The sequence below is a fragment of the Rhinopithecus roxellana genome, chromosome 11 (genome assembly GCF_007565055.1).
Source record: "Rhinopithecus roxellana isolate Shanxi Qingling chromosome 11, ASM756505v1, whole genome shotgun sequence".
Lineage (NCBI taxonomy): Eukaryota > Metazoa > Chordata > Mammalia > Primates > Cercopithecidae > Rhinopithecus > Rhinopithecus roxellana.
The window spans coordinates 78,202,870-78,219,685 of NC_044559.1; the positions used below are offsets into that span (position 1 = coordinate 78,202,870).

Sequence of the window (16,816 nt, forward strand, 5' to 3'; positions counted from 1 at the left end):
TATACCATAATAAATGAGTTTTGAGTAGGTGAGGTAGTCAGAAAATTAATAGCTGCAAGAATGATGATAAATGGTAACAGGTACTGGGTTTCTGTGGCTGGGGTAGTAGAACATGGTAGAGACTATGGCTAAATGGAGAGCATGTGTCTCATATAGAGGATCAGAGGCTCCTCATTTGGTGCTGATTGTTGTCATATGGGAATCTAGGCCCAGAATTGCCAGATTTTCTAATTTTTCAAAAGAAGCTGAGAATCTAGGGGTTTGAGTGAAATTTGCTGATATATGAATATTGGCATGTAATTTAAATGTAAGAAAAAAACAAGACTGCGGGCTGGGTCCATTTCATGGGCCTCTAGGTTTCAATCTTGAGCCAGAGAGTTAAAGGAACCCCACCTAGCTGTCAGTAGAACATGTGATTTTTAAGTAGGACTGCCTTCTGAAAGACCCACTAGGGAAAGCCAGCCACAGAATGGCTGACCTAGAGGCCGAACAGGTGATCCCTTGAATGGGTTTGCTGCTTTGAGCGGCTGTTAGAGAGCATCTGTCAAATGTAGTCAGCTTAATCTCAGCAGAGCTAAGGCTCAGTGGTTGTTTCTTGGCAGTTAACTGGGCAGTCAATGTCAGATGCTATGTTTCAACTTCTTTGTTGGTCTCCTAGTCTATGTTTACATCTCCAGCCTCGTCCCCGTCCTCTCCCTTCACTTGCTAAATTTCTTTCTTTTCTTTCTTTCTTGAGACTTGGCATGCTCTTTCCTTTTGCTTTTTTCCTTTTGTGGCTTTGCACAGTTTTAAGCAGCACCTGCTCCAGGGAGTGTTCTGTGATTCCGCCTTTAGGCTCCTACTGCCTTATTGGTTCTAGCACAACACTCATCAGCTGTTGTACATGCTTGTCTCCCCCAGGAGATTGTGAGCTTCTTGATGGCAGGCACCACCCTTTTCACAGCTGCGTTCCAGTGCCTTGTGTGGTTCCTGGAATCTACAAACAATAGCTTACATTTCTGGAGCCCTGACAGTGGGGGCTCTGCCTAAATTGCTTCATGTAATCCTTGCAACAGCCTTCTGATGTCAAAGCTGTTCTTTTCATCCTTGGTGCATTCTTGTTTACACAGAGGTAAAATATCCTGCCCAAGGACACTTAGCTTACAAGCCAGGCAGGACTTGAACCCTGATCATCTGACTCCAGAAACCACATCTTAATGAACAAGTTACACTGTCTTTCAGAATGTACATAAGGATGTCTGATAAGTGAATGAACAGAGAGAGAAGGAGGGAACAGGGGAGGGATGAAGTGGAAACATGCCATTATCACTGAGGAGGAGGGTTATCTTTTTATTTGTCATGGGTATGCATCCAGTTCTGTATGATAGTAGTGTCATTTAGGTATGTAGTTATTTAAATGTAAGTTGAAGAAAGTGGGAGAGCTACATCGTCATCCTATTTTATTTACACCAGTTAGAAGTGCAGTTAAACTTCAAAAACCTTCTTATGTGCTCAGGACTGGCAGCAGTGGACAGGTCTTAAAGATGCATTATGAACTTGGAGTAGAGAACATGTTGGCCTCTAAACAAGCAGTACCTACCTGGGGGTGCTGGTGGGGACAAAAAGTGAGGGACACAAGAATGAATTGAGCAGAAAATGGTAGATTGTTCATTAGTGGAAATTGTGCCTAAACCCATTTGCTTTTTTTTTTTTTAAGACAGTCTTACTCTGTCGCCCAGGCTGGAGTACAGTGGTGCGATCTTGGTTCACTGCAACCTCTGCCTCCCGGGTTCAAGCAATTCTCCTGTCTCAGCGCCCTGCGTAATTGGGATTACAGGTGGTGTGCATCACCACAGCTGGCTAATTTTTGTATTTTTAGTAGAGACGGGGTTTCACCATCTTGGCCAGGCTGGTCTTGAACTCCTGAGCTCATGTGATCTGCCTGCCATCTGGCCATCTGACCTCCCAAAAGTGCTTGGCCTCCCAAAGTGCTGGGATTACAAGCATGATCCACCATTCCTGTCTCCATTTATTCTTATGCAGCAAGAGTTGTGTGATCTAGTTGTGTGGTCTCTGGCGAAGAAGGCTGGCAATGAATGGCATGTTCATTGAACAAATGGGGGTGAGTATACAATTTGTTTTTCTTTTTCTGAGACAAAGTCTCACTCTATCACCCAGGCTGGAGTTCAGTGGCACAGTCTCAGCTCACTGCAGCCTCTACCTCCTGGGCATAAGCCATCATCCCACCTCAGCCTCCTGAGTAGCTGGGACTACCAGGCATGTGCCACCACTCCCTCAAAATTTTTTTGTATTTTGTAGCGACAGGGTTTTGCCATGTCGCCCAGGCTGGTCTCGAACTCCTGAGCTCAAGGCGGGCCACTTACCTTGGTCTCCCACAGTGCTGGGATTATAGGCATGAGCCACCATGCCTAGCCCAGAAGTTTTTTTTTAAGAAATTGAAGCTGAATCCATTAGGAGCTGGTTCTGATGGTCAGGAGGAAATTAGAACAGATAATGTGGCCTAGTTGGTTAAGTGGGTGGACTCTGGAGCCTGCTGTGGCCTGCCGCTCACCAGCTGTGCAACCTCAGGCAAACTGCTTAACCCCTGTTCCTCCATTTCCTCTTCTGTAGTGATGCAGATAACATTGCCTGTCTGGTAGCATCACGTGAATATTGGTGAGTTAACCCTTGCTAAAGACTTTGTCATGCTTGGTACCTAAACGCTCATTAACTGATGGCTGTCGTTATGATTATGATTGTGATAAATAGTGTTTGGCAAGGATTGGAATCCACCATTCAAGACAGGAACTATCCAGTGTTAGAGGCACAGGCCTTCTGTCCTGTAACCTTTGTCACTCTGTGTTATGATTTGTTAATTTTATAATGGGTGGGGTTACTAGGCCTCAGATCAGTACAGGGTGTGGGAGTGACTGTCCCATGGTGGGGAGGCACTCAGCCAGCAGCAGGACCTTGTGACACTCCAGGTCCTATGTAAAAGGCCACTGCAGATGAGTCTCCTGGATTTTTTTTTGGCTTTGACAGTTGAGTTTGGAGCCTCTGCTTGTGGCGGTGTGCTAAAGCAAAAAGGAATGGAATTTGCAATGAGAGAGCCTTTCAAGTTCAGACTTAGCCTTTAGCTGTGTGAACTTGAACTCCTCACAATTTCTCTGAATCTCAATTTTCTCAATGGTAAAGTTTATCTAATATGTTGGTGGTGAGGTAATCATATTATTATCTCAAATAGGAGATCGTATATGAAAGGGCTTTGGAAAGGCAAATCCCATAATTTGTTTAAATCCACTTTTTCCTCCAAAAAAGATATAAAAGAATGTGAACTTAATCTGTATGTGTAATTTCTTTCAAGTCCTATCTGATGTTGCTTGTGACTTTCTGAGATTTCCTTTGGCTTCTTACCAGTTTGGCTTTAAAAAAAAAAGCAACAAAGAAATTAGACTGAAAGATAGGATGACCAGACCTCAATTACTCAGGCTTGGGGCTCCTAAGACTGGTTTTAGCTTGTCCAGGACCTGTTGGGATATACTTAGCAGAAATGTCTCTCCCACAAAACAGTTGGAACCAAATGCTGGACATTCTGGACTTCTCAGCAGTTCAGTGTAAAAAAGTGAAAGGAAACTTTTTTTTCATCTTCTCAACCTCTCCAGTTCCAGTCTCATTATTTGAGTTTTGTGAGTGGTCATGCTTCAGGATAGCAATGTAGAGGCAAATGATTATTTGAGTTTTGAAATAAAAATATTTTTGATGTTTTTGAAATAATTCGTTTTAAAGATAAAAAGAAGCAGCCTGATTACATATTTAACAACACTAGGTGTTTTAGAGCCAGTCGTTTATTATACAGATATTTATTGAGCACCTACTATGTTCCAGTTATTGGGTGCTGAGGATATTATAACTGCCCAATGGGTTCTTGCCCATTGCCCAGATAGAGCTGATTTATCAAGATAGAGGATTGCAATACAGAAAGTTTAATATACGTAGAGCTGGCTAAATGGAAGACTTGAGTTTTATTATTACTCAAATCAGCCTCCACGAAAGTTGAAGGCTAGGAGTTCGGCAGGCAGGGGGCTAGGGAACGTCAATGCTGATTGGTTGGGCATGCCATCACAGGGGTGTGGAAAATGGTGTGTTGAGTTTGCATGTTGGTGGGAGGCATCTGGTAGTCAGAAATGCACAAGCCTGAAAGGACATCGTGAAAGGCCAGGCTTAGGTTCTACAATAGGGGTGTTATTTACAGGAGTAACTGGGGAAGTTGCAAATATTGTGAGCTCTGGAATAATGGCTGGTAATCATTTAACTATACCTACGTCTTAGCACAATTCAGGCCCCTCTCGTCCTCCTAACCTAGTGGACTTTCATTAGTTTTTCAAAGACAGTTTAGTTTTGGAAAGTGCTACCATCATTTAAACTATACACTAAAATTTCTCCCAAAGTTAGCTTTGCTGATGCCCAGGAATGATCAAGGACAGTTTGGAGGTTAAAGGCAAGATGGAGTTGGTTAGGCCAGATCTCTTTCACTGTCATAATTTTCTCACTGTTAAAATTTTTGCAATATCACAGCACAGAAGGCAGACAAAATCCTGCCCTCATGCTTCTTACTGCTGAGTAGGTCTTTCAACATTAAACAAACTAATCCACCAAGAAGATTTGGAAACATAAAGTGACCAGTGCCATGAGGAAGAACCAAGTATATTAAAAGGATGACTGGGAGTGGTGGCTCATGCCTGTAATCTTAGCACTTTGGGAGGCCTAGGCGGGTGGATCACCTGAGGTCAGGAGTTTGAGACCAGCCCGGCCAACATGCTGAGAAAACCCCATCTCTTCTAAAAATGTAAAAAATTAGCTGGACATGGTGGCGTAGCCTGTAATCCCAGCTACTCAGGAGGCTGAGACAGGAGAATCGCTTGAACCCGGGAGGTGGAGGTTGCAGTGAGCTGAGATTGCGCCACTGCACTGCAGCCTGGCAACAAGAGTGAAACTCAGTCTTAAAAAAAAAAAAAAAAAGAAGACTGTGGGGGTATAGCTTAGATTGGAGGTTGAGGGAAGGCCTCTTTGAGAAGAACGGTTGTTTACACAGACACCTGGAAGATGAGAAGTTAATCAGGCCAAGGTAAAAGCAGGTGTGAAAGTCCTGAGGCCCTGTAGCTGGAGCCCAGTGGGGAAGACGCATGATGCGGCTGGGGTGGGAGGCACTGGCTTTAGCGGCCTTATTTCGTCCTGAGGGGACTGCTCTTTGAAACTGCTAGATTTAGCCATGATAAGTGAGTTCCATCAGGCATTATTCTCCTTGATTCAGGCTGCTCTCCTTGGAGTTAGAGTTTGCCCATCAAGAACCCTTGCCAATCCCAAATAAAGTGATGCTTAGGGCCATTTAAAAAATAAGCCTGCGTTGTCCTTTAGTAACAGTGAAATGTATATGATGATGCACCAGATCAATCTTCTCAGGACAATAGGTCAGAAAATGGAGGAATTTTTTTTTTTTTTTATTGCACGCACTGGATGACTCAGAAGCTAACTCTCCATTGTTCACTGAAATGAGAGCGGCCTGTGCTTGCCTGGATAAAAAGTCCTGTCCCAGTGGCTGGATGAGGGGAAGATCTGAACCTTGAATCAAGAGGCTGCTTTCGTTTCCTAAAACCCAGATCTCTGGTAAACAAATGATGGGAAAGCCAGAAAGGAAGGTTAGGAGGTCAGGATCTCGGTACTGGTTTCCACATCCTGCCACATTCCAGGAGAGTTTTGCCTGATAAAGTCATAGAATGTGCGGGCCAGAAGGGACCTCAAGGATCAGCTTGTCTTGTCCTCATTTTATGGGGTCAGGGTGCTGATGGGAATGCACCGTAATAGCGGCACCACACTAGCTGCGCTGAGGGCTAATTGGAAACTGTAGCTGCTGAAAACTGCATCAGATACTGAGGTTTAGGGCCTAACTTGTGTGTCCTGGTTTGGTGCCTTGAAGAACCTGTTACCTGTGGTTCAGCCATAAGGAGACACCCAGGTGTTCGTAAGATCTTTCTCAATTGGATCCCGAGAGTGAAGGGACCTTCTCCAAAGGGTGGCCAGAGCCCTGTGGGCCCTGGGAGCCTGGGGGTGTTACTGCCATCCTGCTCCTGCGGGCTTGGAATTCCCATCCAGGAAGGTCTTGTAATGTGGAAAAAAAAAGTTGTGGACTTACCCTGGGATGATGACAGTAATATTTTTAGTATACCTTAGTTTAGAAAATCTAACCAAATACCTTGGTTAGAAATAGTACTCTGAGGTGAGTACTATTTCAAAATGAGTTTGGATCTTGTTCATTCTAATAGCATATATATTCACTTAAAAAATAGTTGTACATCAGTGTAGGAGATGTGATATGTATTGAGTCCGCATGTATTGCTCTGTAGGCAGGTGAATTTAAGGACCTATTGCAGTAATTGATTGGCTTCCCCCAAGCATCAGTGATCTGTCAATTTGGAACCACTGGTTTTAGAAGCATCAGTCTGCAGAAAACCAGCTGCCTATGTGGAATGACCCTGGTCATTTTGGGAGATTAAACCAGTATAAACCTACACTACCATACTTTAGGATATCCTTGATTGCTTTTAACAATTTTTTATTTTTTTAAATTTTATTTTATTATTATTTTTTGAGACAAAATCTCACTCTGTTGCCCATGCTGGAGTACAGAGGCATGATCTTGGCTCACTGCAACCTCCACCTTCTGGGTTCAAGCGATCCTCCTGCCTCAGCCTCCTGAGGAGCTGAGATCACACCTGGCTAATTTTTTTGTATTTTTGGTAGAGACAGGGTTTCACCATGTTGGCCAGGCTGGTCTTGAGCTCCTGACCTCAGGTGATCCGCCTGCCTTGGCCTCCCAAAGTGCTGGGGATTACAGGCGTGAGCCACCATGCCTGGCCAATAATTTTTAAAATTAAAAGTAATTCAATATTGTAAAAAACATTGCAAAACTGTGTAACTCTGAACAATTTAGTGTGCAGTGTTTCTACTTTCTTTTGCATATATAACATTATTAAGATTTTTAAAGAAACTGGTGTTATAGTATATAATGTTCTCTAAATGTGTATTTTTTTTAAATGTAATTAACTAATTTCAAGGAAGCAAACATGGTTCAGTGGGAAGGACATCAGATCTGTTCAGGGTTTGTGTCCTGGCTCAGTAATACACTAATTGGAGGACTAGTAATATAATAATATACTAGTTGGGTGGTCCTGGGTAAGCCATAGGTCTATCTAAGCCTCAGTTCCTTGTCTTGGAAATGGGGACTGCTATTTGTCCTCCTTTCTCACGAGGTTGCTATAAGGATACAATGAGATCATATTAAAAAAGCACTCTTTGTCAATGATAACATAAATGATTGTTATTATTTAAGCTTATGATTTCAGTCCTCTTTTGTTTTTCAGGGCTTTGCTCCATATCAGTGAATACTTAACTTGGTGATAACTTAGTGGTTTGGAGACAAATAGTAACTAGCCTGCTGTCCCCTTTTTTCTAGGTCACTCCTGGAAGCAAGGCGGCTCTAGCTGATTTATGTATCGGAGATGTAATCACAGCCATTGATGGGGAAAATACCAGCAATATGACGCACTTGGAAGCTCAGAACAGAATCAAAGGCTGCACAGACAACATGACGCTCACTGTCGCCAGGTGAAGCCTATAGAAACGTTTGGTTCATTTCTGATTGAGTAGAAGCTGTTTGTGGGCAGCGACTGCCTTTCCTATCTCAGAATCCCCCAGACCTTCTAGCTCAGTGCTGTGTATATACTATAGGCATGCCAAAAGATCTGTGGAATTTGAACTTCAGATTGCTTATTTCCCCTCTTTTTTTTTTTTTTTTTTTTTTTGAGACGGATTCTTACTCTGTTGCCCAGGCTAGAGTGCAGTGGTGCAATCTCGGCTCACTGCAACCTCTGCCTCCCGGGTTCAAGTGATTCTCCTGCCTTAGCCTCCTGAGTAGCTGGGATTACAGATTTGCACCACCACAGCCAGCTAATTTCTGTATTTTTAGTAGAGATGGGGTTTCACCATGTTGGCCAGGCTGGCCTCAAACTTCTGACCTCAGGTGATCCACTTGCCTTGGCCTCCCAAAGTGCTAGAATTACAGGTGTGAGCCACCATGCCCGGCCCCCCTCTAATTTTCACAGTGCTTCTTGTGATGTGGGCTTCTTTCAGTAAGATATCTGCATTTTCATTTGATTCAACTTAACTAACCAAAATTTTGATTAAGTAAAATGTCCCGGCCAGGTGCGGTGGCTCTGCCTGTAATTCTAGCACTTTGGGAGGCCAAGGCAGGCAAATCACTTGAGGTCTGGAGTTTGAGACCAGCCTGGCCAACACGGTGAAACCGTATCTCCACTAAAAATTAGAAAATTAGCAGGGCGTGGTGGCAGGCGCCTGTAGTTCCAGCTACTTGGGTGGCTGAGGCAGGAGAATCACTTGAACCCAGGAGGCGGAGGTTGCAGTGAGCCCACATGGCACCACTGCACTCCAGCCTGGGCGACAGAGGGAAAACTCTGTCTCAAGAAAAAAAAAATGTCCTTAGGATGCTGCTCCTACTGCACTATACTGAGCAGTGAGCAGTGGGTACCATGCCAGGAGATTTCTATAACAGAGAAAAACTTCAACACATTAGCAGCAGAGTGCTGAGTGTAACTTTAAGTACACGACAAGCAGGGAGTGCTGGGGATAAAGGGATGAATGAGGACAGTACCTCGGGAGCTGTAATTAGGGTAGAATTTCCATTCTTCTTTCGTTTAGCCTTGGAAGGTGCCCTGCAAAGGCAGGATTTCAGAAGTGATTTGGTTCAACCCTCAGTGGCTCCCTGTTTCCTACTGCATCAAATTCAGATGTTTCATTCTGATCATCTGTTATTTCACTAACCTTAGCTGCCATAGCTCTTTGTCATGAACCCTTTGCTTAGATTCTCATCTGTGAAGTATGTTTTTTGCTTTTTTTTTTTTTTTTTGCCTTGTGGCACAGGACTGGCAGGTGGATCGAGTGTGGGGGAGTATCTCAAAATATTTTGTACATTTCAGAGACCTACCCCATGAGAGGTACACCGTGTTATTACTACCCCCTCCAAAGCACATCTGCCCTTCATTCTCATCTCCATTTCTATCTTAGTCCAAATCCTCTGCCTTCAAGCCTGAGTTCAGTACATTCTTTCATTGATTGATTAATTGATTTTTAAATTTATTTACTGACATGTTGAACAGGGACATCTTGCATATATCTGGCACAGACATTGTGACAAATATAAAGTTAAGTATGGCCAGGTGTGGATGGCTCATGCCTGTAATCCCAGCACTTTGGGAGGCCAAGGCGGGTGGATCACCTGAGGTCAGGAGTTCAAGACCAGCCTGACCAACATGGTGAAACCCTGTTTCTACAAAAATACAAAAAAATTAGCCAGGGATGATGGCAGGTGCCTATAATCCCAGCTACTCGGGAGGCTGAGGTGGGAGAATCGCTTGAGCCTGGGAGGTGCAGTTAGTCGAGATCATGCCATTCATTGTACTCCAGCCTGGGTGACAGAGCGAGACTCTGTCTCAAAAAATAAATAAATAAATAAATAAATAAATAAATAAATAAGTAAAGATAAGTATAAATATTTTCTACCTGCAAGAGAGGAAACAACTACACTAATGAAAACTGAGACTAAAGTAAAATCATTGCTCTGTGATTGGTACAAAGAAAATTGTCTATAAGCGCAAAAGAGGGGCATTCTTCTCTTTTTTCTTTTTTTTTTTCTTTTTTGAGATGGAGTCTCGCTCTATCACTCAGGCTGAAGCGCAGTAGCACTCTCTGGGCTCACTGCAACCTCTGCCTCCTGGGTTTAAGCGATTCTCCTGCCTCAGCCTCCCGAGTAGCTGGGATTACAGGCGAATGCCACCACACCCGGCTAATTTTTGTATTTTTAGTGGAGATGGGGTTTCACCATGTTGGCCAGGCTGATGTTGAACTCCTGACCTCAAGTGATTCACCCACCTCGGCCTCCCAAAGTGTTGGGAGGCATCAGCTATGAATGTTATCAGTTGGGGGTGTTTAAAAGATCAACCTGGTGGCAAATGGAAAGTAGGGCTGATGGGAAGGTGCTAGTTCAGAGTCTAGTCCAGGAAAGAGGGGGCATTTTTCCAGTTTGTCTTTGGGATATATTTATTTTGCATGAGTGAAACAGCAGCTTTTGTTAATCTGTTGTAGATCTGAACATAAAGTCTGGTCTCCTCTGGTGACGGAGGAGGGGGGGAAGCGTCATCCATACAAGATGAATTTAGCCTCTGAACCCCAGGTAAGTTCTTGCTCACCATTGCCGCTACTCTCACCACCCAGCAGTTTGCCATTTCTGACACTGCTCAGCACATTCCTGTTTTTCCTGCCCTGGAGGCCTGAGGATGAGACCGCAGGGAGAGCCCTCCACTGTCACTGCTGGTATCTGGCTCTTGTTCAGTTCTTCCCGTAAGGGAACTGCAGGAGGAAAGGGCTGGAAAACCCCAGGGCAGTGACGCTGTGTCCTCGGCTGGAAGCAGGGGGTCGGAAGGCGATAAGGGAAGCCGGTGGAAGCCTTCCTGCGTGGGAAGGGTTGGCAGGATCACAGTGAAGTCAAGGAGCTATTCAGCTCGTTATGGATTTTAGCAACAAGTGAATCATGACAGGGATGGAAATAAGTTTAGGTCTGGAGGCCTAGAGCCTGGAAGAAATCGGGGGATATGTAATAGGAAGCCCTGCTTCTCCCCACCTTATGCCCCTGTTATATTTCTGTGAGCCATGGAGTGGAAATCTCTATTTTTGTTACAGTGAAACTTCTAGTGAGACTTTAAAATTACTAAAACAAAGTGGCAATTAATATAAAAAAAAGCAGTATGTAGTATACAATTTGTCATCCAGATAGAATTTCTCAGGACAGCAGACTGCCCTAAGATCCCATATTTGTGAATACATCTCTCAGAAGTTAGATTATAGATGATTTTATTTCTTTCTGCCTTATGTGTGTCTTCTACACATCTGCATGCATGGGTATTGTTTTTGAAATAAGAGACAAACTTAGAGATGTTTAGAACATCTTTTGTAAAATTCCTCACACCCAACATGCTACTTGTCATAAAGTATGTGTCTGTTGGATACATTAATGAATTAGTAATGATAAACTAGTATGTTGATAATGCCTTTTGAAAATTTTAGACTGGTTTGTGATGGTTATGCATTTGACCCAATGTTGACGATTTGAAATTTAATTTATTTTTTGAAATTGGGGATACTATTTAGTGTTTATGGTGAATTAAGATATAATTAAAATACAATATATAGCTAGCTATCTTGTATACATAAAACAAACTTGTATGAAGTTGAACTCACTTGGTATATTAGTGTGTGTTAATTGGGTGGTTCGATATAAGTCATATTTTCTCAAATAGAATCCATTAAAATTTCAAAAATGAAGTCACACAAAATTTTTGCCATTTTAAGATAGTAAAAATAATGATTAAAAATCCCAAGAGTCATTTTAAGGATCATTTTGCATCATTTCAAAACTGACGTGAACATATTCTTCTCTACAACTCCTCTCAGAAAAGTTCGTAAAATGGCACTTGGTCTATACACTGGCCGTTGTGTAAACTAATTTAAAACATGCCACAGTTAGTTTCAGTTTCCTTGGGAGTTTTCAGCTACTTCATTAAATTTACCATAAATGTTAAATTGTAATTGTTAAATTTTAATTTTTACATATTTTATAACACACAAGGAATGATTTTGTTTTAACTTGGTCTATCTGAAATCCTCATTTTCATGTAAGTAAGGTAATTATGTAAATTTCAGTTATAGTTTTCATTTGTAGTATATTTGAATTTTCATTTTAAATCTATAAACTAGTTACCTGTATTAATCATTTGAAGGTAGTTCTCTTCAGATTACAAAAATTCTCAAATACTTTCAACCCTAGTATTTTTCTTGTGATTCCAGTAATGCTTTATTACTGTAAGAAAAACTTCTCACCCATCATTTTTCCAAAGTCTTTTACTTCCAGCCATTCTAAAGCAGAGGATAAATGAGTAAGAGTAGAGTTCATCTATAATAAAAAGATCTGTTGGTTCATGTAATGCCAACCAACACCCCAGCTTATCTGAGGTCAGCATAGTTACACACCTAGTTTGTATTTCCTCATTATTGAGTTTCCTTGGAGACTGATAAATACAAAGCCCAAACAATTACATCATCCTTTCTAAAAGGCAAGCCCTGAATCTGCCTGCTTTCTGGAAAGACCAGTCAGTATTCAGATGAGGGTAGAGATATTCCTTTTATGTACAAACCAGATGCATTATTGAAAGATTCTTTATAAAGTGAAATCATCCGAATTTTCAACCCTGAATTTTCCATTGACTTCCATTCTAATTGGAAATGTGTTTCTGTGGAGGGAGAAGGGAATAGACCCTGGTTGAATATGTGCCACGAGCCAGGCACTGTACTTGACACTCTGGTAACTCATACAAATCCTTGTGAAGAAGGCTTTTTCTTCTACATTTTAAAGATGAAAAATGGGCTCAGAGGGGTATTCCCTGCTCATGGCCAAACAGGAAATTGCAGGGAAAAATTGAGCCAAGGCGGAAAAATAAAGACCCTTCCCTTGGGCTCTGCATCCTCTGCTGCTCCTAGGAATTGCTGTGGAGATGGAGAAGAAGAAGAAAGCATGACCATCCTGGCTGCGACATATGTAGGCAAGGGTCCCAGGCCACCAATCTGTAAATCTCCTCTGTCTTCATGACCATAGCCTTTAATTACTATATATGATTTCTTTGGGTAGCTGTGCCAAAAAATTTACTTAACTACTCTTTGATAACTGCTGAAATTTTGTGTTGTTGTTGTTTATTTTTTATTATTTATTTTTATTTTTTCTGAGACAGAGTTGCTCTGTCGCCCAGGCTGGAATGCAGTGGCACAGTCTCGGCTCACTGCAGCCTCCGCCTCCTGAGTTCAAGTGATTTTCTTGCCTCAGCCTCCGAGTAGCTGGGATTACAGGCAGGTGCCACCACGCCTAGCTAATTTTTGTATTTTAGTAGAAACGAGGTTTCACAGTTTTGGCCAGAGTGGCCTTGAATTCCTGACCTCAGGTGATCCTCTTGCGTTGGCTTCCCAAAGTGCTGCAGTTACAGGAATGAGCCACTGTGCCTGGCCTGTTTTGTGTTTTTAGAGATGAGAGTCTTCTCTGTCACCCAGGCTGATGTGCAGTGGCACGATATGGCACACTGCAGCCTCCATCTCCTGGGCTTACACTATCCTCCTTCCTCAGCCCTCTCAAGTAGCTGGGTCTACAGGCATGCACCATTTTTTTTTTAGGGCTGGGGTCTTACTATGTTGCCCAGACTGGTTTCGAACTCCTAGGCTCAAGCAATCCTCCTGCTTTGGACTCCCAAAGTGTTGGGATTACAGGCATGAGCCACTGCACCCAGCCAAAAGAGAAATCTTTTTTTTTTTTTTTTTGAGACGGAGTCTCGCTCTGTCGCCCGGGCTGGAGTGTAGCGGCCAGATCTCAGCTCACTGCAAGCTCCGCCTTCCAGGTTTACGCCATTCTCCTGCCTCAGCCTCCCAAGTAGCTGGGACTACAGGCGCCAGCCACCTCGCCCGGCTAGCTTTTTTTGTAATCTTTTTTTTTTTTGAGACAGAGTTCTACTCTTGTTGCCCTAGGCTGGAGTGTAATGGTGCAATCTCGACTCACCGCAACCTCCGCCTCCCGGGTTCAATTCTCCTGCCTCAGCCTCCCGAGTAGCTGGGATTACAGATATGCGCCATCACGCCTGGCTAAATTTTGTATTTTTAGTAGAGATGAGGTTTCTCCATATTGGTCAGGCTGGTCTTGAACTCCCGACCTCAGGTGATCTGCCCACCTCGGCCTCCCAAAGTGCTGGGATTACAGGTGTGAGCCACAGTGCTTGGCCAAAAAGAGAAATCTTAAACATAAAAATATTTTCAATTTGTTTTATTTTAAATTTGGTACCCAATCAAGCTGTTTTCATATTTTTTTTTAAAGAAAGCATAAAATACTTAAAGATTTAACATATAAGGAGAGAAAAAAAGGAAGTGCAACAGATGACAGAAACTCTTTTGGGGGCAGCTGTTCTGGGCCTGGGTGTTTTAAGAAAGACAAGAGTTCAGGAAGATTTTTCTGGAAAACACAGACACTAAGACACATTTTGAGTTCAGCAGGCAGCACAGAGCATGCATCACCTAGAAGCCATGGGTTGATCCAGACACCCATATAGAAAAGACCTTGCTAATTGGGCCATCAGAAAAGCTGTGATGCTGGCAGGGGGGAAAGAAAAAGTAGAAAAGTTGTAGTTTTAGAAAACAGGAATGTTAATTTCAAAAGTGGTTTGGGGGTTTGTAAAAGAGCTCTGAGATGTTGTAGCTGTAGTAATTATTCACCTGACTCCTAGCAAGTCTAGGGTGGGGGTGGAGGGAACTTCCTCAAATTACAGAAAGGGGAATGAGAATACAAGGAACTCAAAAGTCCTTTTCTGCAGCTTTGTTGGGTACCGCCCCTGTAATAGGTATCCCCTGACCTTCTATCTGGTTAGCCTTGTCTTTCTCCCAGAAGAAACAATAGATAGATCCTTAATTCCCTTTACCCTTGTTCTGCAGGAGACTGAGGCCATCTCTGCCTAGTCAGCAGCTGCTTCCCCTGTGACACCACACCTTCTTATCTTGCTTGTCTAACTCGCTCACTTCTGGAGAATTTATCTCCACCTTCTATCATCTCCTGTTTTGCACTGACCAAAGTGGCTGCATGTTTCTCTCCACCTAGTGCTTTAATCCCTTTGGTATGTGCCCTGAAAGAGTGTTTTAGCTCTGACTTGAATCTTACAGCCCAAAGCATCAAGGGCTGTCCTGCCCGAGGTGCCCAGAGGGCAGGCTTTGCTGGGCCTCAAGGAAGAATCAGAAGGCAGAGATGATTCAGAAGTTGTGAACTCCCAAAGGTGCCCATTGTGGGAAACTTCCCCAGTCATTGCCCATGTGTCTCAGTGGGTGTATCAGTGCCCCTCAGCTAAAGTTTGGGTTGAACTAGGGCTATCTTAGCAGCTGGAACACCTCTCCCTGGCACTCAGCCTGCACTGCCCATCAAGGGGTTTGCATTGGATGCCCCCCTTGATTTATCCTCTGATCCCTGCCTGCAGGAGGTCCTGCACATAGGAAGCGCCCACAACCGAAGTGCCATGCCCTTTACCGCCTCGCCTGCCTCCAGCACTACCGCCAGGGTCATCACAAACCAGTACAACAACCCAGCTGGCCTGTACTCTTCTGAAAATATCTCCAACTTCAACAGTGCCCTGGAGTCAAAGACTGCTGCCAGCGGGGTGGAAGCGAACAGCAGACCGTAAGTAGTCCTCCTCTGAGCCGGTCCTGGTAGGGGCTTTCACATCAGGACCAGGGCTGCCCAGGCACGTGCAAGAGCCACTACTCCAGGGAGAAAAATGACTACATTAGCAGAACACTTCTGTGTTCATTTTCTTCATCTACACAGAGGGCAATACCTCCTGCTTTTTTTTTTTTTTTTTTTTTTTTTGAGACGGAGTCTCGCTCTGTCGCCCAGGCTGGAGTGCAGTGGCCGGATCTCAGCTCACTGCAAGCTCCGCCTCCCGGGTTCGCGCCATTCTCCTGCCTCAGCCTCCCGAGTAGCTGGGACTACAGGCGCCGCCACCTCGCCCGGCTAGTTTTTTGTATTTTTTAGTAGAGACGGGGTTTCACCGTATTAGCCAGGATGGTCTCGATCTCCTGACCTCGTGATCCGCCCGTCTCGGCCTCCCAAAGTGCTGGGATTACAGGCTTGAGCCACCGCGCCCGGCCCAATACCTCCTGCTTTATAGGGTGTCTGTAAAAGTAAGAATTAACATGTAAAATGCCCAGCATCGTGTCAAGCACAAACAAATCAGTTAATCCTCCAGAACTGTTTTTATTTGTGTTTTGATTTCTGTGATCATCATCTTCTAATTGAACATAGTCCTTCCTTGACAGGCCTGCTGCTTCCCGAGAAATTCTTCAGTATTATTAGTCGGGGAGTGTTTGAGAGAATCTAGAGTAGCCTGTGCTTGTGTTCACCATCTGAACTAAGGGAGAAATACTTCATGGTGCACAGTTTTGGTGAAGCAGTATTTGCTTTTCCCCCAGAGTGGACCAGAAGTCATAAAAGAAGAGAGGTCCCTGAGGATATAAATGCTTGTCCTTAAGAATAGGTTCTGATCTGGGGACAGAGGCAGGCTTAACTGGGGGAGAGGTAGGGCTGCAGGTGGAAAGGGGAGAGGTATCTGAGGAAGTGCCTTGCTGGGGACTGAGGAGGTATGTCCTCTGCTGTCACAGATCATTTGGCTGCAGCTGCCTTTGAGTCTTTTTTTTTTTCTTTTGAGACAAAGTTTTGCTCTGTCACCCAGGCTGGAGTACAGTGGTTTGATCACGGCTCACTGCAGCCTCAACCTCCTGGGTTCAAGTGATCCTCCTGCCTCAGCCTCCTGAGTATCTGGTACTACAGGTGTGTGCCACCACACTTGGCTAAGTTTTAATTTTGTAGAGATTGGGGTCTCACTGTGTTGCCCAGGCTGGTCTCGAACTCCTGGGCTCAAGTGATCCTCCCACCTCAGACTCCCAAAGTTCTGGGATTAGAGGCATGAGCCACCAAGCCCTTTGAGTCTTTATTGGAGTCTCCTGGATCTTCCCAGCAGAGGGGCGCAGTCTGCTCCATCTCAGACTCTTCGAGGATGAATCCAGAAACACTGGGAATCCCAGCAAAGGAACTGGGTTTGAGGATGGGTTAGAGATGGGGCCAATTCTCTGTAGGTGT

At 43.9% G+C, this 16,816-nt stretch overlaps 1 protein-coding gene across 1 annotated transcript in view; it reads left to right on the forward strand.

The window, feature by feature from the left end:
• Positions 1-16,816, forward strand: part of PDLIM1 (PDZ and LIM domain 1) — a 55,712-nt gene that overhangs the window by 13,181 nt on the left and 25,715 nt on the right. Inside the window, exons 2-4 of the mRNA XM_010366244.2 lie at positions 7,490-7,641; positions 10,195-10,282; positions 15,159-15,358. Of these exons, the coding sequence (XP_010364546.1) occupies positions 7,490-7,641; positions 10,195-10,282; positions 15,159-15,358 (440 nt within the window). The remainder of the gene's footprint in view (positions 1-7,489; positions 7,642-10,194; positions 10,283-15,158; positions 15,359-16,816) is intronic.